Source organism: Ursus maritimus, unplaced genomic scaffold (genome assembly GCF_017311325.1).
Source record: "Ursus maritimus isolate PB19 unplaced genomic scaffold, ASM1731132v1 scaffold_36, whole genome shotgun sequence".
In the NCBI taxonomy this organism is placed as follows: domain Eukaryota; kingdom Metazoa; phylum Chordata; class Mammalia; order Carnivora; family Ursidae; genus Ursus; species Ursus maritimus.
In genome coordinates, this window is record NW_024426230.1 from 223826 (window position 1) to 250823 (window position 26998).

General features: G+C 41.3%; 1 protein-coding gene across 1 annotated transcript in view; it reads left to right on the plus strand.

Annotated features, from left to right (window-relative positions):
• SUPT16H (SPT16 homolog, facilitates chromatin remodeling subunit) overlaps window positions 1-26998 on the plus strand; it is a 36438-nt gene that overhangs the window by 2299 nt on the left and 7141 nt on the right. Inside the window, exons 2-22 of the mRNA XM_008711130.2 lie at window positions 11306-11398; window positions 12653-12823; window positions 13851-14003; window positions 14546-14692; window positions 15333-15484; window positions 16310-16482; window positions 17967-18057; window positions 18991-19064; window positions 19200-19312; window positions 20220-20285; window positions 20399-20494; window positions 20604-20719; window positions 20807-20960; window positions 21427-21554; window positions 22068-22203; window positions 22307-22433; window positions 22665-22783; window positions 23473-23598; window positions 23931-24043; window positions 24560-24635; window positions 25229-25398. Coding sequence (XP_008709352.1) covers window positions 11306-11398; window positions 12653-12823; window positions 13851-14003; window positions 14546-14692; window positions 15333-15484; window positions 16310-16482; window positions 17967-18057; window positions 18991-19064; window positions 19200-19312; window positions 20220-20285; window positions 20399-20494; window positions 20604-20719; window positions 20807-20960; window positions 21427-21554; window positions 22068-22203; window positions 22307-22433; window positions 22665-22783; window positions 23473-23598; window positions 23931-24043; window positions 24560-24635; window positions 25229-25398 — 2594 coding nt within the window. The remainder of the gene's footprint in view (window positions 1-11305; window positions 11399-12652; window positions 12824-13850; window positions 14004-14545; window positions 14693-15332; window positions 15485-16309; window positions 16483-17966; window positions 18058-18990; window positions 19065-19199; window positions 19313-20219; window positions 20286-20398; window positions 20495-20603; window positions 20720-20806; window positions 20961-21426; window positions 21555-22067; window positions 22204-22306; window positions 22434-22664; window positions 22784-23472; window positions 23599-23930; window positions 24044-24559; window positions 24636-25228; window positions 25399-26998) is intronic.

Sequence of the window (26998 nt, forward strand, 5' to 3'; positions counted from 1 at the left end):
CCCACTCCCCCTGCTTGTGTTCCCTCTCTCGCTGGCTGTCTCTATCTCTGTCGAATAAATAAATAAAGTCAAAAAAAAAAAAAAGAAGAAAAAGAAAACTAACATTGAGATGAGGAGTTACTTGAAGTTAACTATGTAAGTCCCAAGCTTTGTATTGTCAGCACCCATCTTCAGAGAGCTATCCATTATGACAAAAATTGACAAACTAGAAAATTAGTTGCGTGCCATATCTACTTTTTAGTTTTAGATGCCTTCACGCAGAAGGTTTCAGAACTGTGTGGCCGTGTGTGGTAGCTCCAGCTCTTCAGCCACATAGAGTAGAAGAAAGCTAACCTGGTTTTGTTTTTAAAATACAAACAGGAGTTAATGTGACTCCTAATCTCACTTATCTGCAAATTGAGTTTGGGTTAGACACACATTGTGAGACTATTACCAGTAAGATATTTCTTTTTTCTTTTTCTTTCTTTCTTTTTTTTTTTTTTTTAAAGATTTTACTTATTTGAGAGAGCGCACATGGGCATGAATGAGGGGAGAGGGCAGGGAGAATCTCAGACTCCATGCCCAGCGTGGAGCCCACCTCCTGGCTCAGTCTCACAACCCTGAGATGATGACCTGAGCCAGAACTAAGTGGGACGCTTACCTGACTGAGCCGCCAGGCGTCCCAGTAAATTATTATTTCTTAATTACAATTTTCATAACTTGCGGCCTTCAAATAGCTGTAGCATCACATACTTCTGTTTGAGTAGAAATTTCTGAAACATCAACGAGAAATAGTGTCATTTGAGAGATGGGAAAAAAGGCTCAGTCAAAAATCAGATCTCCGAAGTGACTAGAACTTATTACTGTTTTATGACTGTACTTGGATGTTTGAGTCTGGTCCATTCCTGCCTCTAATTTTTTAAATTAGAACTGAGCAGAAAGGGTTTGCAGCACCTGTCTATTTCTGTGGTAGGAAACTCCAGGTGGTAGTGGGCCATGAGAGTGGGCTGTGGGCCTCTCCTCTGGTCCCTTAACTGGATCCTTATTCAGGGCCCCCAGCCTTTTCAGCATCGTGATAATTTTTAACCCGGTATTATGATTAGTACCACATGGGGTATGAGGTGAAGGAGGTTAGTCACCGTTCTGCAGTTTCAGCTTTTTTTCCCCCCTAAGATTCTTTTTTTTTTTTTTTTTTAATTTGATAGCACAAGTAGGGGGAAGGGCAGAAGGAGCAGGAGAAGCAGACTCCCCGCTGAGCAGGGAGCCGGACATGGGGCTTTATCCCAGGACCCTGGGATCGTGACCTGAGCTGAAGACAGACGCTTAACTGACTGAGCCACCCCAGCACCCCTGTACCTTGCTGTTTCAAATTGTTTTTAATCAAGTAATACATATACAGTGTGGCCTCTGGGTGGCTCAGTTAAGCATCCCGACTCTTGATTTTGGCTCAGGTCTTGATCTCAGGCTCATGAGTTCAAGCCCCGCATTGGGCTCTGTGCTGGGCATGGAATCTACTTAAAAAAAAAAAAAAAAAAAAAGGTAATACATGTATAAGCTTTTAAAAACCAGATAGTTCTCAAAACCTTGAAAGCCAGTCACCTGCCCCAGAAGCAACAACTTTTAGTTCTTCTGCTTCATATTTTGCAATACTGTTACTTCTTTGGTTGTCAATTTTAAATACTAACAGTTGTTTTAGTAGTTTAAGATTTAAGTTTGATTTTTGTATACCATCACACTTAGTTTAACTTCTCTACCTCCTAATACTTTTTAAATTTCTTCTTCACACATCAGTTATGAAAAGCTTCCAACATACAGAAAAGTGAAAGAACTTTGTAGTGAACACCTGTGTACCTACCACCTAGATTAACAATTAACATTTTATTATACTTGCTTTATCACATATCCAGCCCTCTTGAAACGTTTTTTTTTTCACAATTTTTATTGAAATCAGTAGTCCGTTTACATTTTTATGCTCACATAGATGAAGTACTAGAGAGCAATTTCCTTTTCTCTACAGTTTTTCATTTTTCCTGATACTAATGATTGCCTAAATTTTTCTCCTTTTTAAAAAATCCCTACCCCCAATTTTTCCTGCAGTTCTGTCTTAGTCTTATCAATCGTTTCTTTTAAAATTCTCACATTTGTCAGGTATTTTATTAATTCTGTGTTTGGTTTTTTAGCCCCCAACACCATTCCCCCCCCCAGCCTTACATTATATTGTCCTGTCTGTGCAGGTTGTACTCCAGGCCCGTTGAACTTGGGACTTCCCAGTGTCGGGTCCCCTATGTCCTACAACCCTTGTCTTGATTTTTTTCTTTGTTAGAGCATTTCCTCTAAGAGCTTCTTAAGAAAGGATATAGAGAATATATGTTTCCTGAGCTGTTGTGTGTCTTAAGAAGTTTTACTCTGTCTTCACTTTTGGTTAGTAATAATAGCTCAGTGGGAATAAAATTCAAGGTTGAAAATCTCTCAGAATTTTGAAGCTCTTGTCAGTCTTCAGACTTTTTCAGTATTACTTTCAGAAGGCAAATGGGTCTCTTTCCTGATCCAATATATATGGCCTGTTCTCTCTGAAACATTTAGAATCATCTCTTTATCCCTTGGGTTTTGAAGTTTCACTGCCTTGGTAGGAGTCTTTTTTTTTTTCTCCTTGCATTAAGTTGGGAACTAGGTGGGCCGTTTAGTCTCAGGACCCAGTGCTCTTCTCTGGTAGAATTGTTCATTGTTGGTTACTTTCTTGCTTTGTTTCCTCAGTGGTCTCTTGTTTTCCCCCGAAATTCCCATTCGGGAGGTTGAGGTCTGTTGGCTTAAGTTTATTGGTTATTTTTCGGTTTTATTTCCTATTTCTTTGTCTATTTCCAGTATTGTTTCTTAACTTCATTTTCCTACTTTTTATTGAATTTTTAAAAATTTTGAGCTATTTTTAATTTCTACGAGTTCCTTGTCCTCTATTCTTTTGTTGTTTCATGGATGTGCTATATTTATTTATTTTTTAGGAGGTGTTTTAATTTAATTTTTATCTTCTGTCCTCTGTCTTGTCTGTTTCCTCTGAGTTTCCTTGCTTTCTCTCTTACATATTGGAGACTTCACAGAAACCAAAATAAGGCTTGGCTACCCATCTGTGTTAAGAATAAGACCATAACAGACTGGTTGGCAGCTCTGCATGAATGGGGCCTCTCAACTAGTTAGGGGTAACTGTAGAGTGAATAGGCTTGCTTATTCCATGAAGGACTCCCAAATGTCAGTATCTGAAGTGTTCTCTCTGAATTCGGTGAGGATGTGCAAAGAAAAATCCTCTCAGTTCTTTTCTTTGGGACATTTGTTCCCAATTATAGTCATTCAAAATACAAACGTTCATTTAATTTTCTTTTTTTTTTTTTTTAAGATTTTATTTATTTATTTATTTGACAGAGAGAGAGACAGCCAGCGAGAGAGGGAACACAAGCAGGGGGAGTGGGAGAGGAAGAAGCAGGCTCCCAGCGGAGCAGGGAGCCCGATGTGGGGCTCAATCCCAGGACCCTGGGATCACGCCCTGGGCGGAAGGCAGATGCTTAACGACTGAGCCACCCGGGCGCCCCTTTCATTTAATTTTCTAAAAATTAGTACTTGCCTTTTGCTGGGCCTAATATTTGAGTCTATAGCCTTTTTGAGTTCATTTTTCCAGAGAATAAAGTCTTTTTGCATAGGGATTAGGTGTTGTCTCAGGACTTCCAAAGAACTGGGGGGGAGGGGGTATTGGGGGGGGATTGTTGCTGTCTTAAGCTTACTGACCAGACCTTCTGTTTTTAGTCCTGAACTCATCCAAGTATAATGTACCCTCTTCCCTTTCCCTGAAACTTGGCGCCTCTTAAGTTCTGAGCTCATTGGCGCTCTTCGAGATACGCATACCTACTGATACCTTCCCAGTGAGAATGTTTGTCAAGCATTCTTGGGGTGTAGCTACCACAGCTCTGCTTAGTCATTTCCCATTCTTTGTCTTCTTTTCATCTTACAAAAACCTGTTGATCTCTTTAAGCCTAAATACATTCAGAAAGGATACTTTACATCACTATGAATGGAAAATCGGGTCACTTTCCAAAAATAAAAAGTAGCTGTTAAAAAGTAAAGATAATGTAAGCACAACAGCATTATTAAATTGTAGCAGGTGTTAAGGACTAGCATTAAACAGATATAATCTTTTTTTTTTTTAAATTTATTAAGTTTTTATTTTAACTCCAGTATAGTTAACGTACAGCATTATATTAGTTTCGGGTGTATAATATAGTACTCAGTGCTTCTATATGTTACTCCATGCTCTTCAAGACAAGTGCACTCTTCATCCTCCTCACCTATTTTACCCATCCCTCCTCCCACCTCCCCTCTGGTAACCATCAGTTTTTCTCTGTAGTTAATTGGGGCACCTTGGTGGCTCAGTCAGTTAAGCGGCTGCCTTCCGCTTAAGTCATGATCTCAGGGTCTTGGGATCAAGCCCCACATCAGGTTCCCTGCTCAGTGGGGAGCCTGCTTCTCCCCCTCGCACTTCCCCTGCTTGTGTTCTCTCATGGTCTCTTTCTCTGTCAGATAAATAAATAAAATCTTAAAAAAAAAAAAAAAGAGTCTGTATCTGGGTTTGTCTTTTTTCTTTGCTTTTTTGTTTCTTATATTCCACATATGAGTGAAATCATGTGGTATTTGTCTTTCCCTGACTTACTTCACTTAATATTATACTCTCTAGCTCTGTCCATGTCATTGCAAATGGCAAAATTTCATTCTATATAGCTGCATAATATTCTGTTGTATATATGTACACCACATTTTCTTTATTCATCTGTTGATGGACACTTGGGCTGCTTCCATAATTCGGTTATTGTAAATAATGGTGCAATAAACATAGGGGTGCATATATCCTTTCAAATTAGTGTTTTTGTATTTTTCTTGGGGGTAGATACCCACTAGTACGATTACTGAATCATAGGTTATAGTTCTTTTTTTTTTTTTTTAAGATTTTATTTATTTATTTGAAGAGAGAGACAGCGAGAGGGAGCACAAGCAAGCAGAGTGTGAGAGGGAGAAGCAGGCTTCCCGCCAAGCAGGGAGTCCGATGCGGGGCTCCATCCCAGGACCCTGGGATCATGACTTGAGCCGAAGGCAGTCGCTTAACGGCTGAGCCACCCAGGCACCCCTCTATTTTTAGCTTTTTGAGGGCCTCCATACTGTTTTCCGCAGCGGCTGCACCAGTTTGCATTCCCACCAACAGTGCACGGTGCTCCTTTTTCTCCACATCCGCCAGCACGTGTTGTTTCTTGTAATTTTGATTTTAGTCATTCTGGCAGGTGTGAGGTGATATCTCATTGTGGTTTTGGGTCGCATTTCCCTGATGATCAGTGATGTGGACCGTCTTTTCATGTGTGTCTGTTAGCCATCTGTATGTCTAGAGAAATGTCAGTTCATGTCTTCTGCCCATTTTTTAATCAGATTATCTGTTTTTGTGTGTTGAGTTGAATAAGTTCTTTATATATTTTGGATATTAACGCTGTACCAGATATGTCATATTTAAGTATCTTCTTAAACAGGTAGAGCCTTGATATGATCAAGTAGATTTAAAGAGAAAAGTAGGTCACTTTTTTTGCTAGGTAATTGAACATTTAAAGCCATAGCTGTGATCACCTGAAATCATCTTCTGTAGGAGTTGTATACAGACTTCTAGAAAGTCTGTCCTGCTGCACATATTCTGTACTGACAGTGCAGCTGGCCGCTGGTCTTTGACACCAGTGACTGCAGTGGTGTGGTACGCAGTAACATTTGTAACAAGTAGCCTTTTGGTCGGAAATAATGATGACAAATACATAGTAGTTCCTTTGAGCTAAGCATTTAATTCTCACAGCAGTATTTATGATTGAGGAGAGTGGAACGTAGGTTAGATCACAATAAGCGGTGGGATTAGGGATTCGAACCCAGGCAGTCCGTGTTCAGAGCGAGCCCTTACCAATAGGCGTTAGTGTCTGTCTAAATACAGCAGGCAGACCTTGATACTTACCGCTTGCAGTTGCTGAAGAGATTTCTGCTCGATTGAAGAAGTCAGCAATACTAACATCTTACCCGAAAAGCTTGTCAAGTAACCCTCAGTCTCTTTATAGATCCAAATCAGAAACCTTCCAGAGGGATTCCTTTTTATCTTTAGGATCCTGATGAAATCCTCATCTGATTTGTTACCTGAAAGATAGAGAGATGATAGGAAAAGTATAACTTTACCTGATACTCTATAACTGTATGCTAATAGGAAGTATGTATTTTACATTTAATATGTGTATTTTAATTAGGCTTTTAGCACTTTTTAAAAAGTCTAAATCCTCATGAGTGTAAGGACTGCTATGTATCTGTGTGGGAAGTGTTGCTACATGTTGATTGGGGTTTTGAGTATGGTGATGCATACTGCGCGTCAAGTTCTATCATGAGGGTTACAGATAATAAATAAATGCAAGGCACATAGAAAAAGTGGCTGCTCGGTAACTACTATTCCCATCTGAAACACCCATTTCAGCAGGGTTTGGATGTCAAGTGGACCAAACAGACTGGAAGGTGGCAGAATTTGGAGACAGAAAGGGTTTGGTGGGTGTTGAGAATCTGTGCACACCAGGGGTCACTGCTGCAAGATGGTTCATCTAGAAAGGGGAGTACAGGGATCACAAGTCCAGATTTACAAGGGCTCAAGTCCGAGTTCTGAAGATCAGCCCAAGCAGAAGAGATCAGGTAGGAATCTGGGGCCGTTGAAGCAGCACAGAGTTGAGCCCCAGCTGCCTCCAGTAGCCAGGCTGGCGCTCGGACTTCGGTGTAAGACTGGTCCTGGGACAAGGGCTGTTAGCCTTGTAGCATTTTTCTTTCTTTTTCCTTTTTTAAGCACCCCATTCTATTCTAATATTTTAAAACAAATTCCAGACTTTCTTTTTTTTTTTTTCAAGATTTTATTTATTTGACAGAGCAAGTGAGCACAAGCAGGGGGAGAGGCAGAGGGAGGGGGAGAAGTGGGCTTCTTGCTGAGCAGGGAGCCCATTGTCGGGCTCGATCCCAGGACCCTGGGATCATGACCTGAGCCAAAGGTAGACGCTTACCCGACTGAGCCACCCAGGCACCCCTCCAAACATAAATTAATCTGAAAATATTTTATATATGTAATATATAAATCTTATATTATTATGTGTTATATTACTTCGGGTAACTTATGCAAGTTTTATAAGCAAATAACTAAAAATCTCCCATAGTTTCAGACTCTTCAGATGTGATCTGTATAAAGCATTTGTATTCCTCATAAGGTCTGAAAATACAAAACAGCACCCCAGATTTTGCTGTTTGGTTTTATTGTAATCCTTTTCATTGAATCACATTTTAAGAAAATTTTTCTCTAGGGGTGCCTGGGTGGCACAGCAATTAAGCGTCTGCCTTCGGCTCAGGGCGTGATCCCGGCGTTCTGGGATCGAGCCCCACATCAGGCTCCTCTGCTGTGAGCCTGCTTCTTCCTCTCCCACTCCCCCTGCTTGTGTTCCCTCTCTCACTGGCTGTCTCTATCTCTGTCAAATAAATAAATAAAATCTTTAAAAAAAAAAAAAAGAAAGAAAAGAAAATTTTTCTCTAAATTCCTTATCTTTAAATATCTAAAATTATCTTTAAAGGTCTGAAATTCTCCTGTTACTACGTTTCTTTCCTGGGTTAGAGCCCACTGGTTTTTGTGAAGAATCAATGAAGAACTTTGTATGAAATGGTCAGAGTAGCTGGGTCCCAAGAGAAATTAGGATTCATCCTCTCACCTTGGTAATTGGCAGTGGAAAACTAGGTATTTTAAACCAATTGAAATCCTTGGAATGGTTGAGTTTGTTTCCACATCTGCTTGAAAAAGCTGAATATGTAGGCCTTTTTCTCTCTCTCCCTATTTTCATTTTTATTGAGATCCCGTTAGATGATTTTCCCATATTATAGTGATTAAGTTATATGATTACACTCTTTATATACTCTTAAGAAATGTATTACTATGTATTTTGAATTTTTATACATGTTGATACCTCTTTCTTGAAAAATTTTGACCGATCCAAGACTTCAAGTATCAAAAAAAAAAAAAAAATACAATGGACTTTTAGACTAATTTCAGTGGTGTTTTTTGCACACAGATATGGGGGGGGCTTACATTGATCTGTGTAAATGCAGTGAGCCTGTTGCTTCAAGGAAAATGAATGATGTCTTATAGAACCCATAAGCATTAAATATAGGCAAGTGCCTGATGCTAATTTTGGGAGGTTATCAGGGTCGTGGCAATATTATTGCCACAAAATCCATGTTTATTGAAGAATTGGAGCATATGTAGCAAAAATTGAGAGGAGAGCATGTTTAATGCCAAGAATAGTGTGTCAGTGTGCTGTGGCGTAGGGGTCATACAGCACAGGGGTTCTCAAACTCAGATAGCAGTACCCTTTACATTTTGTCCAGGACCGCAAAAAGCCTTTCTTTGTACTGGTTGCATCAAGTATAGAGAGAGAAATCTGGCCTCATACATACATGAAGCTGTATGGGGGGGTATTTTAATAACCTTTTTAGATAATTATGGGGATACTTTGTTACTACATTAAAACTCGAGAAGTGGTAATCTTTTAAAAGATAGTTGTAATTTAGGATTTGAAACCACACCGTTCTACTTCTTATACTCAGGTTATTGTACCTTCGGCCCTTTACCCATGGATGACTTTGTAACATCATGGATTGGTTCTCTCAGTTGTGCAGATCTTCTAAATGTTACACATTTCATTATATGATATCAAAGAATCATGTTTGTTAATGTTACCACTAATTTTATCAGAAAAGTCTTAAGTAGGGAAGTTGTCTAAATTCACAGTGGCAAGTCAGCTATTTCAGAATTCTCATTTTTGCTTGAAAATTCAAATTTTATCATTGACTACATAAGACATCATTCATTTTCCTTGAAGCAACAGGCTCACTGCACTTGTTTTCAAGAAAATGTATGCTAGATACCCAGGTCTGCTTAAATGGCTCCTTCAGCTTGTTATTACTTGTAAAGTTTTCCTTAAGACAACCATTGTACTTCACTTTACACGTAGAAGTGCTCTGCGTATACTTCCCATTTCTTTACACAGAATATTGAAAAGATTGGGATTTCTTACTATTAATCATTTTTGCTGCATCAAGGGCATTCTTAGAGAAACTGCCCCTCCCCCGCTTTCCACGAATGTGCGGTAGTGAAGAATGACTTTGGTGCTGCTGCCTTGATTCATGCTAAGGCACTAGGTGTTTTAACTCCCATTGCTTTTGCATCATCAGTGAGAACTAATGATAAAACTTTACCAACCCGAAGGAAAACATTTTCTCACTGAAAATCAGTGGGAGAATGCCTACGGTTTCTCTGTGGTAATTTCTTTGTCTTATGTATTTTGTTGTGGTAGAGAAATTCAACAGAAACCTCAGTTGTATTATTTTTGGATTCTTACTGGCAACCAGAAGCCTTGACATGTGAAGAAGTCTTCTACAGATGTTTTTCTTGACTTTATAGGGGAAGTTAGAGATTTGACCTTCTAGCCTATAATTACCAGTCTTCTGGTCTTGTAGAATTATTCAAGAGTAGCCAATGGTTGGAGGACTCAGACTGCTCAATTTCAAAACTGGTTACAAAGCTGCAGTAATTAAAACGACATGCTATTAGTGTAAGGATAGATAGATACATAGATAATGGAATAGAACTGAGAATCCAGAAACAAACCTTCACATTTATATCACTTGATTTTTTTTTTTTTAGATTTATGTATGTATTAGAAAGAGAGTGCATGCAAGTGAGGGGGGCAGAGGGAGAGAACCTCAAGCAGACTCCCTGCTGAGCATGGGGCCTGACTCGGGGCTTGATATCATGACTTGAGCCAAAACCAAGAGTCAGACGTTTAACCGACTGAGCCAGCCACGCGCCCCAGTATCATTTGCTTTTTTAAAAATACATAATTTGGTTTTTGGCCAGGACAGTTCAAGGGGAAAGAACAGTCTTTTCAAACTGTATATCCCTATGAAAAAAAATAAACTGAGGCCCCTTCCCCACAGCATTCACAAAAATTAACTCAAAATTAATCATTAGATCTAAATAGCAGAGCTAAAACTATAAAACTGCTATGGAAATACAGGTAAATCTTTATGTCCTTGGATTAGACAAAGCCTTCTTAGGTCTGAGATGAAAAAGCACAAGAAAATAATTTGACCCCTTCAAAATTAAAAATTTTTGTGTTTCTAAGGATAGTATCATTGTGAAAGTGAAAAGAACCCACTGAATGGCGAAAAATTTGCAAGTCCTATCTGACAAGAGACCTAGATCTGGAATATAAAAGGGACTCTTACGACTTAATGATAAAGCGGCTTCCGTTGCAGAACGGGTAAGGAAGCAGAATAGGCACTTGAGGTAGATAGATGGTCTGTGATCACGGGAAAAGGTGCTCAGCGTCATTGGCTGTCGGGGAAATGCAAATCACAACTACGGTTACTTCACACCCAGTGGATGGCTCTAGTAAAAAAAATCAAGTGTTGGTCACAATATGGGGAATTTGGAACCCCGATAGATTGCTGTTAACAATATAAAATGGTTACAGTCACTTTGGAAAACAGTCTGGTTCAACTGTTACCCTCAAAAAGTTAAACATAGAGTTAAACACATGACCTAGCAATTCTTCACCTAGGTGTATACTCACGTATGTCTACACAGAAACTCGTATGAGTGTTCGTAGCACCATTATTCACAAGAGCCAAAAAATGGCAACAACCCAAATGTCCAGCAGTTCAGTAGATACCATGTGGTAGGCCCATACAGTGGATTGTTACTCAGCGACAGAAAGGACAAAGTTCTGACACATGCTACGGCATGAGTGAACCTTGAAGCACATTAAGTGAAACAAGCCAGACACAAAGGCCATGTATATGACACGTCCAGAGTAGACAAATCTGTGGAAACAGATTAGATTAATGGTTGCATACGGCTGGAGGAAGATGTATAGTGATTGCTCATGGATTTCTTTTTGGGGAGATGAAAGTGTTCTAAAATTAGACTGATGGCTGCAAAACTCTGAATACTAAAACCGTTGAATTGTACACTTCAAATGGATGAATTGTATTGTGTGCGAATTCTGTCTCCATAAAGCTGTTTAACAAATAGAGTAACTAATGACTGTGAGGCTGCCAAGCAAACATGTACCTTGAAGTTGGCATTTCTGTTAGGAAAAAAATTATCTGTACCCTGAGAAAATCCTGAAGTCTGTATTCAAGTTTTACGAAGATAAAAAGAAAATGACCAAATTACCCACTCTTTACTTTTCAGAAAGGAGAAGATGAATATGCCAGCGTCGATGCCATTGTTGTATCAGTGGGTGTTGATGAAGAAACCGTTTATGCCAAATCAACTGCCTTGCAGGTGAGAGGTTTCTGGCAGTCTTGGCCCGAGGGTCATTGAGTCGGCGACTGCACCGTTCAGCGTGATAGTCACGAGCCACGTTAAAAGTTTCATTCCTCAACCCCAAGCCTCAAGTCCTTGGTACTGGTTACCGTATTAGAGCAGGTAGGGGATATTTCCATCATCGCTAAAAGCTGAGTGGACCAAAAAAAAAAAAAGAAAGGAAAAATTTGAAAAAATGAACACATTCTTACATAAAAAGAAATTACTGCAACTAAAGAAAGACACATTAAAGTTTACTGGGGAGTGCTTAGAACATAAGGGAAGAGTGGTTGTAAGTTGAGATATAACAAAAAAATCAACAGTGAATTAAGCAAAACAGTTCTTTCTCTTATTTTTTTAAAGATTTTATTTATTTGAGAGAAGGAGGGAGAATGAGCAGGGGGAGGGGCAGAGAGAGAGGGAGAAGCAGACTCCCCGCTGAGTGTGGAGCCGGATATGTGGCTTGATCTGAGGACCCCGAGACCATGATCTAAACTGAAGTCAGACGCCTAACCGACTGAGCCACCCAAGCGGCCCAGTTCTTTCTCTTTATTTAGTCTTCAGGGATGCAGGGCTTTTGAGGTCTCTGCCGTACATAGAGTCTAGCGCATGGTGCACAAGTTGCTAGCGCTCCAGCCATTACATCTGCATTCCAAGCAGAAAGAATGGAGAAACGGAAATGGAGACCTCCTTCCCTTTGTAAGGAGACTTGCTTGAAGTCCCACAGAATACTCCTACTTAAAACTTATTGGCCAGAACTTAACGGCCATACTGAGCTGCAGGAAAGGATGGGAAATAGTCTTCCTGTGGAGTAGTGTGCCCAGCTAACAATCCCGTTTTTCTGAGGAAGAAGAAATGAATAATTGGTAGGCAGCTGGCAGTCTTTTGGGGGAGCTGGAATGTGCAGTTCCCTGATGTGCTACTTTGTCCCTTGTTTTACGCATTTCTGTCCTACTGAACAACAGTATGGTTCCCATAAACACAAATTATCCAAATGAATTGATGGTCTTTATTGTGGACTATTTCAGACATCAAGTAGGTAAATTAATAAATTGAACTCCCAGATACCCGTTATCCAATAAATTGCCAGCTCTTGGCCAGTTTGATTTCATCTGTATCCACATCTACATTATTTGGAAGCTAATTCCGGATACCTTATTTTATAACTACTTCTGAATACATCAGTTTTTTTTATCTGTAAATACTGCTATCACATATTGTCTTTTCCTATAGACATGGCTCTTTGGTTATGAACTAACTGATACTATCATGGTCTTCTGTGACGATAAAATCATCTTTATGGCCAGTAAGAAGAAAGTGGAGTTTTTAAAACAGATTGCCAACACTAAGGGCAACGAGAATGCTAATGGAGCCCCTGCCATCACACTGCTGATACGGGAAAAGGTCAGAACTAATAAGGAACGTGTCATGAATGTGGGGGAATGTTTAAAGGTGATGGACAGAAATGCCCTCTAGGAATTTAAGGGAATGCAGAGGAAGATTTTAGCTGACCGTGATTGTAATTAAAAAGTTCTGTCACATCTTTGTTGTGTTTGTTAGGAAGAAAAAAGTTTAATAACCCTGTCAGTTCTGCAGCAAAACATACAGGCTGTGAGAGGCTACTGAACACTCACTTTGTCCATTCTCGAGGATACTGTCAGCTTGTTTGTTTTCATCTTAGTACCTTCAGTGGAATAAATAACTGTTCATTTGTTTTTTTTTTAAGTAATCTCTGCCTCCAATGTGGGGCTCGAACTCACAACCCCAAGATTAAGAGTCGCATGCTCTACTGACTCACCCAGCTGGGTGTCCCTAGAATAAATAGCTTCAAATATCCTTAAGGAAACTGAGATTTACCTCCTTTTCAGTTTTCATCACATGTGATTATTTTTTTAAGATTTATTTGAGAGAGAGCACGTGAGTGTGCACATAGGCACGTGTGTGCACATGTGTGCTGTACTAGGGGAGGGGCAGAGGGAGTGGGGGAGAGAGTCTTAGACAGACTCCAAGCTGAGTGCAGAGCCTGCCACTGGGCTCGATCTCACGACCCAGAGACCATGACCTGAGCCGAAACTAAGGGACGGATGCTTAACCGACTGCGCCACCCAGGTGCCCCACATGTGATCTTTTTTGTCATACTTTCTGTCTGGCACTTTTTCTCAGAATGTTGTTCACCCTGTGTGAGTGTTTTAGCTGTTCCTGAAGAAAAAGAATAGTCTTGTCAACTTATGTGGCACTTCGGTATATAAAAATACCCAAAGAAAGTTTGTGTTAACTTTTAGTGTGTTGTAGTCTGTTCCAGGGAAGTATACGGGGCATGAGGAGAGAACTTATTCTTTCTGTGGTTCCAAATATTGGCCTCTCGGTGTTCCTAGTAGAATATAGATGTCTAATTCTAATTAACTCCTTTTTTTCTTTGTGGCACTGATAGAATGAAAGCAATAAGAGCAGCTTTGACAAAATGATTGAAGCCATTAAAGAGAGCAAGAACGGCAAGAAGATCGGCGTGTTCAGCAAGGACAAGTTCCCTGGAGAGTTCATGAAGAACTGGAGTGACTGCCTCAGCAAAGAGGGCTTTGACAAGGTAAGAGTACTCCTGGGAACGAGTGAACTGGGAGTTGGGAAGACAAAAGTGTGACAGGTTTCCATAACAGATCCTGGGAAAATCGTATATTCCTTCACATTTCCATTTTTCATTCTGTTTGGCTGAGCAGTAAGCCGGGTTGACTTTTCAGTCAGGGATCAGGCATTGGGAAGATAATTCCGCGATTTCAGAGGGAAACAGAAAAGTCTCTTATCCAGAAAACATGTGCATATTTTTCCCCCTGCTCTCCTGCCTGTCTTCCTTCTTCAATGCTTACAAAGTCCTTCAGAGAGGGGCACTTACACGTACGTTTACATCATTTGTTAATGTGACGCCTATTAAAATACACACGGGATCCTGGTAAAGAACGATTTTAAATGTTTATTCGGTCCAAGAAAAGAGTATGTCAGTGTTCTGTAGACTACTGATGAGCAGTTTGCTAAATAACCAGATATCTTCACTGATAACATTCAAATTGGGAGCGATGCATTTCTCTAGCAATTCTGTTCACACGTCCGAAACTCTTACCACTTTGGCTGCAGGTAGACATCAGTGCGGTTGTGGCCTATACCATTGCCGTAAAGGAGGATGGGGAGCTCAACCTCATGAAGAAAGCAGCTAGCATCACCTCGGAGGTCTTCAACAAGTTCTTCAAGGAAAGAGTCATGGAAATAGTTGATGCAGATGAGGTAAGTGGAGAGGGGCGAGTCTTTACTATTTTAATAAGTCCCTACTGTGCATGGTGTACGTTCAGTTTCCTTTGAAATTAGGCCTTTGATACATAAATTGGTGGTGTGTCATTGTGCCGGCTCTCTCTCTCTTTGTTTGTTTGTTTGTTTTTAAAGATTTATTTGAGAGAGAGACCGCTCATACGTGCCTGTGCATGCAGTGGGGGAGGGCCGGGGGGGAGAGAATCCCAAGCAGTCTCCCCAGTGAGCGGGGAGCCTTTTGCAGCCTCAAGTCTCACAACTGGAGATCATGACCTGAGTTGAAACCAAGAGTTGGACACTCAACTGAGCCACCCAGGCGCCCTGCCAGCTCTGTTGCACAGTAACTATAAACCTGTGCTGTAGTTTCTTGTGGTGGTTCGGTATTTTATTGGAGAATTCCTTGCGTAGCTGTGAATTTCACATATTGTTCTCAAAATCGGCTTTGTAGGTTTACCACTGTGTTATCTGACACGTAAACCATTTCACAAGACTTTTGTAGCATCCTAAGTGATATCAGGATATATGTTGTCTTTAAACAATAATGTCCAAAACCCCAAAACTCTTTGCCCCTGTTTCATGAATATTGTAAATACTGTTTTATTTCTGGGCGTGCTTACAGAAAGTTCGACACAGCAAACTGGCTGAGTCTGTGGAGAAGGCCATTGAAGAGAAAAAATACCTAGCTGGGGCAGACCCTTCTACTGTGGAAATGTGTTACCCTCCTATCATTCAGAGTGGTGGCAATTATAATCTCAAGTTCAGTGTGGTGAGGTAAGTATGAGAACTTCAAAATACAACAACCAGAGCGTTTCAGCTTTCAGCCTGTTTTTTCTTAGACTCATTCTGGAATTCAGAAAAGTGGGAAGAGACAGAGTAACCATTAGTCGGCCTTCTACATTATCTTCTTGTATTATTCTATGTGTATTTCTTTCTGTCTTTCTTTTTAATAAGATTTTATTTTTAAGTAATCGCTATACCCAGTGTGGGGCTCAAACTCACAACCGGGAGATCGAGAGTCCCGCGCTCCACAGACTGAGCCAGCCAGGCGCCCTTGCTTATTTCTGTTTTATTTCACATTGGGACTCATTTCTTACTTGAGCATTTATTTGATTTTGCTTTTCTAGTGATTAAAAATACCAAGAAAAAAATGCAAAACATGTTGAGAAAAACCATTAAGATATTATTAAATATGCCATAATGTAATTCTTCTAATTTTTAAAAATACTGTAGAGAATGCGATTTTTCCTTGTCAGGCTGAAGGGACTAATTCATCATGAATACTACTGTTCATAGGGGCTGGTGGATAAGTGATGCCTCACCCCTGCACTAGTAAACTATAATGAATAGAATTTGGTATATTCTTTGTCTATTTAGGATACCACAGCTCAGCTTCTCACTGAATTTTTATCCTATGAGCTTGGTCACTAATTTTACTCCCTTATAACCTGGTTTGTTTATTTAAAAAAAAGTTTAGGTCCTTCTGCTTCAGCTTTGGGGTAGAACAGGGAAAGGTGGTGATGACAGATGTCATATGTCAGTGATACTAAGGACTTCGCTAGTTTGCGTAATGAAATGCTTTCTTCCTTTGGTCTCTAGTGACAAGAATCACATGCATTTTGGGGCCATCACTTGTGCCATGGGGATTCGCTTCAAATCTTACTGCTCCAACCTTGTTCGCACTTTGATGGTTGACCCTTCTCAGGAAGTTCAAGAAAATTACAACTTTTTGCTCCAGCTTCAAGAGGAACTGCTGAAGGAATTAAGACATGGTGAGGTGCCTTAGAAAAGAAGGTTTGGAAATGACGTAACGAAAATGTTTTTAGTGTTCATGTGCGTTTCTAGCCCTGAGGCTCTTGTGCTGCTCTGGTAGCAGTAGACTCAGGTCTTACTAACCTTGAGCCATCCTAGCACATTTAATTCTCCAGGCTTCTTTGAGGCGTGAGTAGTTACTTCGGTTTTACATTGGTGTTTACAGAAAACTTCCGTGACTGGCTAGGCCTCTGTGTCCAGATCTTCATAAAATACCTTGGCCTTATTACTTTTCTTTAGAAGGTTCTGAGAACTAGTATCTGGCAACAGAACATGTATTGCTAATTCTCCGTCAAATGGATACAAGGAATCCTAGTCTAAGAGCAGAACCAATAACAACTCTGCTAAGCAGGCAGTTGCCTATATCGGAAGGCAGCATAGTGCTTGACACCACATGTCTTCCGTCTTGAAGCTCCACACTCCCAGTTGGCTAAATGGGACTTTCTGTGTTCTACCTTCAAGCCACTCTCTAAGCCCATCCATGTGCCCATCGCTTCTAGACACCATTCCTCCTCACCATCTCAGGACGCTCTTGAGAAATCCTATTGGAAATCATAGTCACAGGTAGCCTGGTGAGGTTAAAGACCCCTTTGAGGCCGCCATATCTAGACTATTCTGGCTTGAAATGTCTTCATATCCTAGATCATGAAAAATTAAGGCCAGAGTCTTCTAATAGTAAGTCACCCATTCAGTAGTCCTGTTTTTCAAAATGTGTAACTTTAATGTTATGCCATTTATCAACTCAAATTATCTCATGAGACTACCTAGCATCCCATAGTTCTCCCGAGTCAGTGATTCTCAGCAGTGTAATGACTGGGTGACTAGATGAATTGTTTTTAAAAATGTAAATTTCTGAAAAATAATAAAAATAAAAATGCAAATTTCTAATACCACTCCTGCAGCTGCTTTTTTTTTTTTTTTTTTTTTTTTTAAGATTTTTATTTAGGGGCACCTGGAGGATGCAGTCAGTTAAGCGTGCAACTCTTGGTTTCGGTTCAGTCGTGACCTCGGGGTCATAAGCCCAAGTCGGGCTCCACGCTCCGTGCAGAGTCTGCTTGAGATTCTCTCTCCCTCTCCCTCTGCTCTTCCTGCTCGTGCGCACACATGCACTCTCTCTCGGATAAATAAATCTAAAATGTATTTGTTTGAGAGAGAGCATGCATGTGCACACGCAGGGAGGGGCGAGTGGGGAGGGGGAGGGACAAGCTGACTCCACTCCGAGCACGGAGCCCTGCATGGGGCTTGATCCCATGACCCGAGCCTAAATCAAGAGCCAGACACTCAATGTACCGAGCCACTCAGGTGCCCCACGGCTGAATTTCTTAGTTCACACTTTGAGAAACTCTGCTTTAGGGGACAGGTGAAAAAATGTTGATAAACCAAACCAAATCAAACCTTTTTTTTTTATTCTGAAGGATAAGTTTCCTCTCTGTCTTGTCATTAGGTGTGAAGATATGTGACGTGTATAATGCTGTCATGGATGTGGTTAAAAAGCAGAAGCCAGAGCTGCTGAACAAAATTACCAAAAATCTAGGGTAAGATGTGATGGTGTCCATTGTCACTCTGAGACAATTTTCTGGCCATGGTCAGGCAAAATATTCTTAGATTGATTACCCAATATTTATGGACTATTAAATATTAAACTTATATGCCAGACATATAGTGTTATCAGAGAATGTGAGAAAGATTTCATTTCTACTCCCAGGGATGGGGTGGAGATTTTTCCAGACCGATGTAGTAGATACCAATAGATTACTCACTATATTTCCTTTCTTAGAATACCTCAGCTCACGTTTGCAAATGACGTACTCTAGATGTCCTACTATTTACATTTTTTTTTTCAATTTTTATTTAATTCAGCATTTCTCGGATGTATTTGACCATTGAACACTTAGAAATACTTAAGAACATCTTACAGAACCAAAGACATTTTGGGAAACAAAGTCTCTGGTCAGTTTCCTTAGATGGAAACTAGTCTGGGATATATAGTTGCTTTCTAGATTTCTCTGATGGACAAGAGGAAATATATCAACCTGTACCAAGTCCTGGCCCAGGCGACTTAAGGAATCCTAGTTATCAACATTCCACTAACAATCGCCTTGCTTAATCCACTTATTACGGTCTTGGTATCATACCCATTAACAGTCTGCCATGTTGCTTATAGGAAAACTCTTAATTTGATTTCATGATAGAATATTAAAATTTAAATATGGATGAGTAAGCTGAAGTAAAGAAGGCTCGATGTAATAAGTGTTACGTGAGGTACTTAATTAGGAAATTCTTTTCAGCATATTATTAGCCCAAAGACTGTCCTCAAATCCTGCTCCTTAACTGACTGTTAAGCAGAGGCAGATCACTCAACATGTTTGCCTGCCTTATCCTGAAAATTGAAATAGAATATATTGTACTTGACCCATCTTAGAGATCTTTTAGCCTATTGCTGAAGTTTCTCTTCATTTCTTTTTTAGGTTCGGAATGGGAATTGAATTCCGTGAAGGCTCTTTAGTGATTAATAGTAAAAATCAGTACAAACTGAAAAAAGGTGAGTTTTACAGGCGTGCAGTAGGAAAATACTTTTTTGAATAGTTTCTCGTAGCTTTATATCTCCTTTTTTGTGAAAAATCTACCCTTCTCCATTCTCTCACAGTTAGACACTGATTCCTGTTTGCTTTTGTAGGGATGGTTTTCAGCATCAATTTGGGATTCTCAGATCTGACAAACAAGGAAGGGAAGAAACCAGAAGAGAAAACCTATGCTCTCTTCATCGGTGACACGGTGCTTGTGGATGAGGTGTGTACCGCTTCTGCAACTTTTGAGTGTGTGTGAACTGACATTTGAGGTACATTTGGTATTCTGTGGGGTTTTTTCTTGGAAGTGTTTGTCAAATGCTAGCTGAAGGAAGAGATCCGTGACAGTGACCCAATAAAGCTAGGAACAGAGATTGACAGGGAATGATTTGAACCAAGCTGTTCATTACTTTGTGGCTTGAACCCTGATAATGATAATAACGGGAACTGGATCTTCTTTTTTACTTTAACGACAGCTTTATTGACCTACAGTTTATATACCATACAATTCACCCACTGAAAATATATAATTAGTGATTTTTAGTGATTTTCAGTTGTGCAGCCATTACCACAATCTAATTTTAGAACATTTTTATCACCTCAGAAAGAAACCTGGTACCCTAGTCCCCCAAACCTAGGTAATGACTAAACCACTTTCTAAGGATTTGCTTGTTCTGGGCCTTTGTAGACTTTTGTAACTGGTTTTGTTTTGTTTTGTTTTGTTTTTTCCCCTCCGCTTAGCAGAACTGATTCTTAATGTTAATAGCAAATACTTATGTATTCTTACTATATAAGGACTTTCATGCAGTAATTCATTGAATTATAACACCCTATGAAGTAGATACTCTATCCTGAGATAAAAAAACCAGGACACAGAGTAGTAGCAGTAAGTAGCCAGATGTCACCACTAGGAAGTGATTGAGCCAGGTTTCAAATCAAATTATCTCAGTGTTGTCTCCCAAGTTAGAGTTCCTCATGAGGTCGGGAGGATAAAATCTGTATGTACTCGTTGTCAAAGATTTTAATATCCAGAAGCTTCAAAGCACTGCCCTCCTCTGTACTAGGCTAGAAAGTGAAAGTGTCTCATTTAAATGCTCTTCTAAATGTCTGACTTCTTCCTTTTATTCCAGGATGGCCCAGCTACTGTTCTCACTTCTGTGAAGAAGAAAGTGAAGAACGTGGGGATTTTTCTAAAGGTAGGAAGAAGGAAGAGGAGTGGTGCAGGAAGTTTGGTACTGTGAAAAGGCGAAAATTTTATTGGCTAAGAAGATTAAAACCGAAATTTCTGAGTATGATTTTTTCCCCATAGAATGAGGATGAAGAGGAGGAGGAGGAGGAGAAAGATGAGGCCGAGGACCTGTTGGGAAGAGGTTCTCGGGCAGCATTACTTACAGAAAGAACACGAGTGAGTTTACGGTTTCAGTCTACATTGAGCTCTGCTGGTCCTATGGTTCATATCTGGGGCACATTGATAGGAATGACACTTGTGCTGACATAGGTTTGTCTTTCTCCAGAACGAGATGACTGCAGAAGAGAAACGAAGAGCACATCAAAAAGAACTGGCAGCTCAACTCAATGAGGAAGCAAAGAGGCGACTGACAGAACAGAAAGGAGAACAACAGATTCAGAAGTAAGAGTTTGCATTGGGCGGTGAGGTTGTGTTAGGTTCGTGTGATTTGTAGAAATTTCTCAAAAAAGTTTTTTATCCCTACTCCAGAGCTCGCAAATCTAACGTGTCCTATAAAAACCCGTCTTTGATGCCTAAGGAACCACATATTCGGGAAATGAAGATCTATATTGATAAGAAATACGAAACCGTGATAATGCCTGTGTTCGGTATCGCGACGCCTTTTCACATTGCCACAATCAAGGTATGAACATGGAGTCAGGCTCCATCCAGACTTTCTGAAACTAGTCATTGTGCTATGCCCCGATTCTTTCTCGGACTGCCCCATCTCTCCCACCCTCTGCTCTTTTGGACTCCGCCCTTCTCCCCTCTCCCTGCCTCTTGCTGTCACTCTCCTTCCTTCCCAGTTTTCACTTGGTTAGAAAGCTCAGCGATCTAGTCTAGAAGTATCATTTGCACTAAGCGTTTTTTAACATGTAGTTGGACATGTGGCTTCAGGTGCTCTGAGAAGTCAGTGGTTCTTTTGGAAGCACACACTTGGGTCATAGAAAAAAATAAGAACAGTCGATTAGAGCTAGATCGAGGTCTACAGGCTAGGTTTAGCAGTCAGCTTGTAACCCGCAACTTCACTTTGTGTCCCCATAGCTACTAATCTTTAATTTGGAAAGAAACCTGTTTATTTTGTTAATGCTTTTCCTTTCTTTGAGCAGAATATAAGCATGTCCGTGGAAGGAGATTATACTTACTTGCGAATCAACTTCTATTGCCCAGGCAGTGCTCTGGGCAGGAATGAGGGCAACATCTTTCCTAACCCAGAAGCCACTTTTGTCAAGGAAATGTGAGTCCCCAGGAAAAAACCATCCCCAAACCCCTGCTGGTGGGAGTGGTACTCTCAGACATTTCGTTGTCTGTGCTGTGTCCTCCGTCATCTGTTGAATGGTGAAGCCTCCCTCGGCGGCACCCGTTCGGGGTCGTCCTGCTAGCTTTATATGGTTTTGAGGCTGGAACCCAATTTGGAATCCTCATGAAAATATGTTAAACTGATTACATATGTTTTGCAGTAGCATCATAAATAAGGAAATGTGTGCCTCATTGGCCCCGTTCCTTCATGGTATGGAATGGGATAATTGAGTATGCCAGATTTGAAAAATAAGTGTGATTTCCCACCCAATGGATTAGCCATTTATAATATTCTCTGTTCAAGAGACAAGAAAGGGAGATGTTTTTCAGCTTTCCAGACATTGTCTACCATTCACTGGTACCTTTTTCTCCTGAAAGATACTAAGTCAGTTAAAAATAGAGTAAAGAGTGCAAGTTACTTATATAAGTCCCGGCTTCCCCTTTTGAACAGTACGTACCGAGCTTCAAATATGAAGGCACCTGGAGAACAGACAGTACCAGCCTTGAACCTCCAGAATGCTTTCCGAATTATAAAAGAAGTGCAGAAGCGCTATAAGACCCGGGAAGCAGAAGAGAAGGAGAAGGAGGTGAGCTCGAACACCAACAAAGCACCTTCCTGCAGCGCGATCCGTGTGGGTTTGGACACAGCAGAGATGCGTGAGGATTCACGTTAATTCTCGTTCTGCTTAGGGCATCGTGAAACAGGACTCCCTGGTGATCAACCTCAACCGCAGTAATCCCAAACTGAAAGATCTGTACATTCGCCCAAACATTGCCCAAAAGAGGATGCAGGGTTCGCTGGAGGCCCACGTCAATGGTATGGGTGATCTCTTGGGGCACGCTTGTAGATGAGTGGGCAATGCGGTACGTCGGGGAGACGCTGGGGGCTGTGCTGACGCTGCTCTGTGCGCACGAGGAAAGGCAGGCCCCGTGTAGCGGTTGGCACCTGCTCTGACCCCGTTCGGATCCGCCAGAAAAGATGCAGCGTCTTCTGGCCTCCCCCCGTGCTGCTGCTTGATGCTTAGCAGCTCCGTCCGTCTGTCCCCAGGCTTCCGCTTCACGTCCGTCCGAGGAGACAAAGTGGACATCCTGTACAACAACATCAAGCACGCTTTGTTTCAGCCGTGCGACGGCGAGATGATCATCGTCTTGCACTTCCACCTCAAGGTACGCCTGTCTCCTTCCCAGCTGTCGGGTCTTGGGCAAGATCCTTTAAAATAGGGATGAATGGTGTCACCTGTCACGTAGACGATTACGAGGATTGAACGCGGTAATGTCTGGGAGGCCCACCGTGTCGGAAACGTAGAGGGTGCTCGCATGTGCGTCTCTCTGCTGTGGCGCCTAATGACCGCCAGACGGATTCCTGTTTCTGAAGTGGAAAAACGTTGCTTTAGACGCACTTTATTTCCGGCATAATCTCTCAACTCCATTCTAATAAATAGGAGTACTTTTTAAAATTCATACACTGTCACATTCCCAAATGTCATTATGTTGACCCGGGGGCATTGTTTTAACCATCTTTACATAAATGCTGTGGTTTCCAGCGTAGGTATTCTGTTTCCAAGTTGCTTTTTGTCATTATCTGCTTCTTTGAGGTTTCTTTTTTTTTTTTTTTTTTAAAGATTTTATTTATTTATTCGACAGAGATAGAGACAGCCAGCGAGAGAGGGAACACAAGCAGGGGGAGTGGGAGAGGAAGAAGCAGGCTCATAGCGGAGGAGCCCGATGTGGGGCTCGATCCCATAACGCCGGGATCACGCCCTGAGCCGAAGGCAGACGCCTAACTGCTGTGCCACCCAGGCGCCCCTTCTTTGAGGTTTCTGATTTCTTTCTTGTGCTTTCTGCTCTGCCCCCAGAATGCCATCATGTTTGGGAAGAAGCGGCACACAGATGTGCAGTTCTACACGGAAGTGGGAGAGATCACCACGGACTTGGGCAAACATCAGCACATGCATGACCGAGATGACCTCTATGCTGAGCAGGTCTGTGAGATTTCCTGTTTTATTTGCAGGGTACTGAGGTAGCTTGTGGTTCAGATCTGAGTTCAGTAGTTGTTGTATTTTATGAACAAGCCCTGAATCTTTCCGTGGAACCACTCGAGTGTGTGCGGGGTGGCCCAGTGCAGCGGCATGTGGATTAGACGTCAGCTGCAGCCTCGGCCGTGCACGTACAATGTAGTGGCCTCTAGGACAGTATCCGCGTCGGCATCGTGGGTATGAGAATTAAGGACTGTAGAAGCACTTTGGACTTTTTGAAGGGATGTACTATTAACAAAGTGATGGCTGTGGTTAATTGGTATTTTTTTCTTCTGCAGATGGAACGAGAAATGAGGCACAAACTGAAAACAGCTTTTAAAAATTTCATTGAAAAAGTAGAGGCTCTAACTAAGGAGGAACTGGAGTTTGAAGTGCCTTTTAGGGACTTGGGGTAACATATCTCCTCATCTTTTTGGCCGGAAATGTTGTTGTCTGCCTCTTAGAAAAATTAGGGGCGCCTGGGTGGCTCAGTCGGTTGGGCATCTGTCTTTGCCTCGGGTCATGACCCCAGGGTCCTGGGATCGAGCCCCGAGTCGTGCTCCCTGCTCAGCGGGCAGCCTGCTTCCCCCTCTGCTGCTCACCCTGTTTGTGCTCTCCTGCTCTGTCAAATAAATAAAATCTTTAAAAATTTTTTTTTAAAAATATTAGTTATTCTTCCTTTATAATAACTCAATAGATCGTTCCCTTTTTCCTTTGATTGAAAAGCTTTGAGACATCTATTCCCTCTTGAACATTTTAGGGCTGGGGTAAGTGGCTCAGACTGAGAGGCTTCCCCTGTAAATGACTCTCCGGTACGCATGTGGGAGCTGGGTTTGGAATGGGAAAAGGAGAAAAGTGTATTGTGGCAGCAAATTTCCCTTGCAATGGGCCCGATCTTATGCGAGTCTTTTTTCTTACTCTTTTTCAGATTTAATGGAGCTCCTTACAGGAGTACTTGCCTCCTTCAGCCCACTAGTAGTGCGCTGGTAAATGCTACCGAGTGGGTGAGTACTTCTTCCCTCCTTCCAGTGAGAAAATTGGTAGAGAAGAGAAAGCAGAAGGATAGGTGTTTTGAAAACTAGGTCCTTATTTCTGGTGATTTTCATTTTTGATAGTTACTTTTTTTTTTTTTTTTAACTTTAGGGGGGAGGGGCAGAGGGAGAGAGGAAACTAAGCAGGCCCCACACCCAGTGCGACACCAGGCTTGATCTCACAACCCCGAGATCACGACCTGAGCCGAAACCAAGTCAGGCGGACGCTTCGCTGACTGAGCCACCCTGGGTGCCCCGATAATTACTTTTCTGAGACGTAACTTAACAAAAGATTCTTTAAAAGTCTCTTTAAATATTTTAAAAAATAGTTTCTTCATAGTTTTCCTTAAATTTTTTCTCCTTGAGGAAAGATTTTGATCTTACAAATCCTTTTACTGGAGCTCCTCAGTACGTCGTATTGCTTTTAGTCTCTCCCAAAAACACAGTAGTGCTCATTCTTTCTCAACCAGAATCTTAAAAAAAAAAAAAAAAAGATTCTGACAGAATTTGAAAATGCTGGTGCTTTAGGGGGTGTATGTGGTAGTGATCCAGTTTCTTCCTAACAGCCTCCTTTTGTGGTGACCTTGGATGAAGTGGAGCTGATTCACTTTGAGCGGGTTCAGTTTCACCTGAAGAACTTCGATATGGTGATAGTGTACAAGGACTACAGCAAGAAAGTGACCATGATCAACGCCATTCCTGTAGCCTCCCTAGACCCCATCAAGGAGTGGCTGAAGTAAGTACATTGGCCGGCAGTCTCCCGGTCACCCCGTGAGCCCGTATCGCAGAGTGCAAGTGTGGTGTGTGTGAAATCCGCTGGTGTACTTAAGGGTAAAACTGCCTTTGGGTTGAGTTACAGCCCGGGACTTAAAAATTCGGAATCTGTTAGATAAAGACTTGTTTTTAGATAAAGATTTGTTTTTTACTCTCCTTGATAGGTGCATAAAAAAATCTAAACACGTGTGTAATAATTTAGTTATAAAAAGGGAGGCATATTTCTTACTAGGTCTCTTATTTTTATTGAAAGAGGAGGTAGAAATTCTTTTTATTTTAGCCTTTGACATCCAGATCTACACATTTCAGGTAAAAGAATTTCTCGCGGAAGTACGAGAGCTCTGTATTCAGGAGATGGTATTTTCTAGGTGTGAAGGCTGAGGCGTGGGTAGCCATGACTATAGTTGTTCTGCCCTCCTCCTGCACCCCCCATTACCTGGGAAGGGGAAATGCTATAAATGTAAACCTCCTCTGAAGAAGTGGGTTGAGAGAATGTAGAAATACGTTATGAGAAAGATACAAATTTATGGTGTCCCGGAGTATTTTCCTAAGAAACATGCAGACAGGTGGTGTAGTGTCACACATATTATGTGTAAATGTATAGGACTTTTTAAAAAAACAAGTTTTATTGAAGGAAAACTTACACGTAATAAAATTCACCAATTTATGTACTGATGTCATGAGTTCTGACAAATGTATACAGTCTCAAATCTACCATCATCATCAGGATACAGAATACTTCTTCACTGCTCAAAGTTCCTTTATAGTCCTTCCCCTTCCCACAACCTTATCCCTGGTTTCTGTCACTATACAGTTTGCTGCTTCTAGGATTTCACGTAAATGGAAGCCTACAGTATGTCATCTTTTGTATCTTGCATCCTTCACTTAGCTCAGCGCTTTGGAAACTTTGAAAGTTGTCGAGCGCGCCCTTTCATTACTGAGGAGTGTCCCAGCGCACGGGTGTTCCCTCCTTCATTTACCGCTTCGTAGACGTTGGAGTTGTTTCCCTGTGGGGGCTTTATGAATAGCCGCTATAAACGTTACACACGGTTCTTTAAAATGTGTACGTACCCATCTACGTGGGTAGATGACCTCAGTGTGGCACTGCTAGGTCGTATAGTTGGTTAAGTCTGTGTTCAGCTTTGTAAGAAACTAGCAAATCGCTTTCCAGAAAACCTGGGAGTATGTGAGAGGTGTTGCTGTGCGTCCTAATCAACGCTTGCTTTTGACCGTCTGTCTGATGTTGGCCATGTAACGTGTGGTGCGGGCTCGTGGTGCTTTCAGTTTACATTTCCGTGATGACCCATGATGTGGAACATCTTTTCATATGCTTACGTGTCATTCTGTGTCTTCGAGGAAGTAACTGGTTTTTTTGCCCATGTTGCAAAAGAGATTGCTTGTCTGAGTTGTAAGAATTCTTTAGACTGGACAGAGGCACCTGGGTGGCTCACTCAGTTAAGCACCCGACTCTTGATTTCCACTCAGGTCATGATCTCAGGGTCGTGAGGTCGTGCCCTGTGTCGGCCTCTGTGGTCAGTGTGGAGTCTGCTTGAGATTCTCTT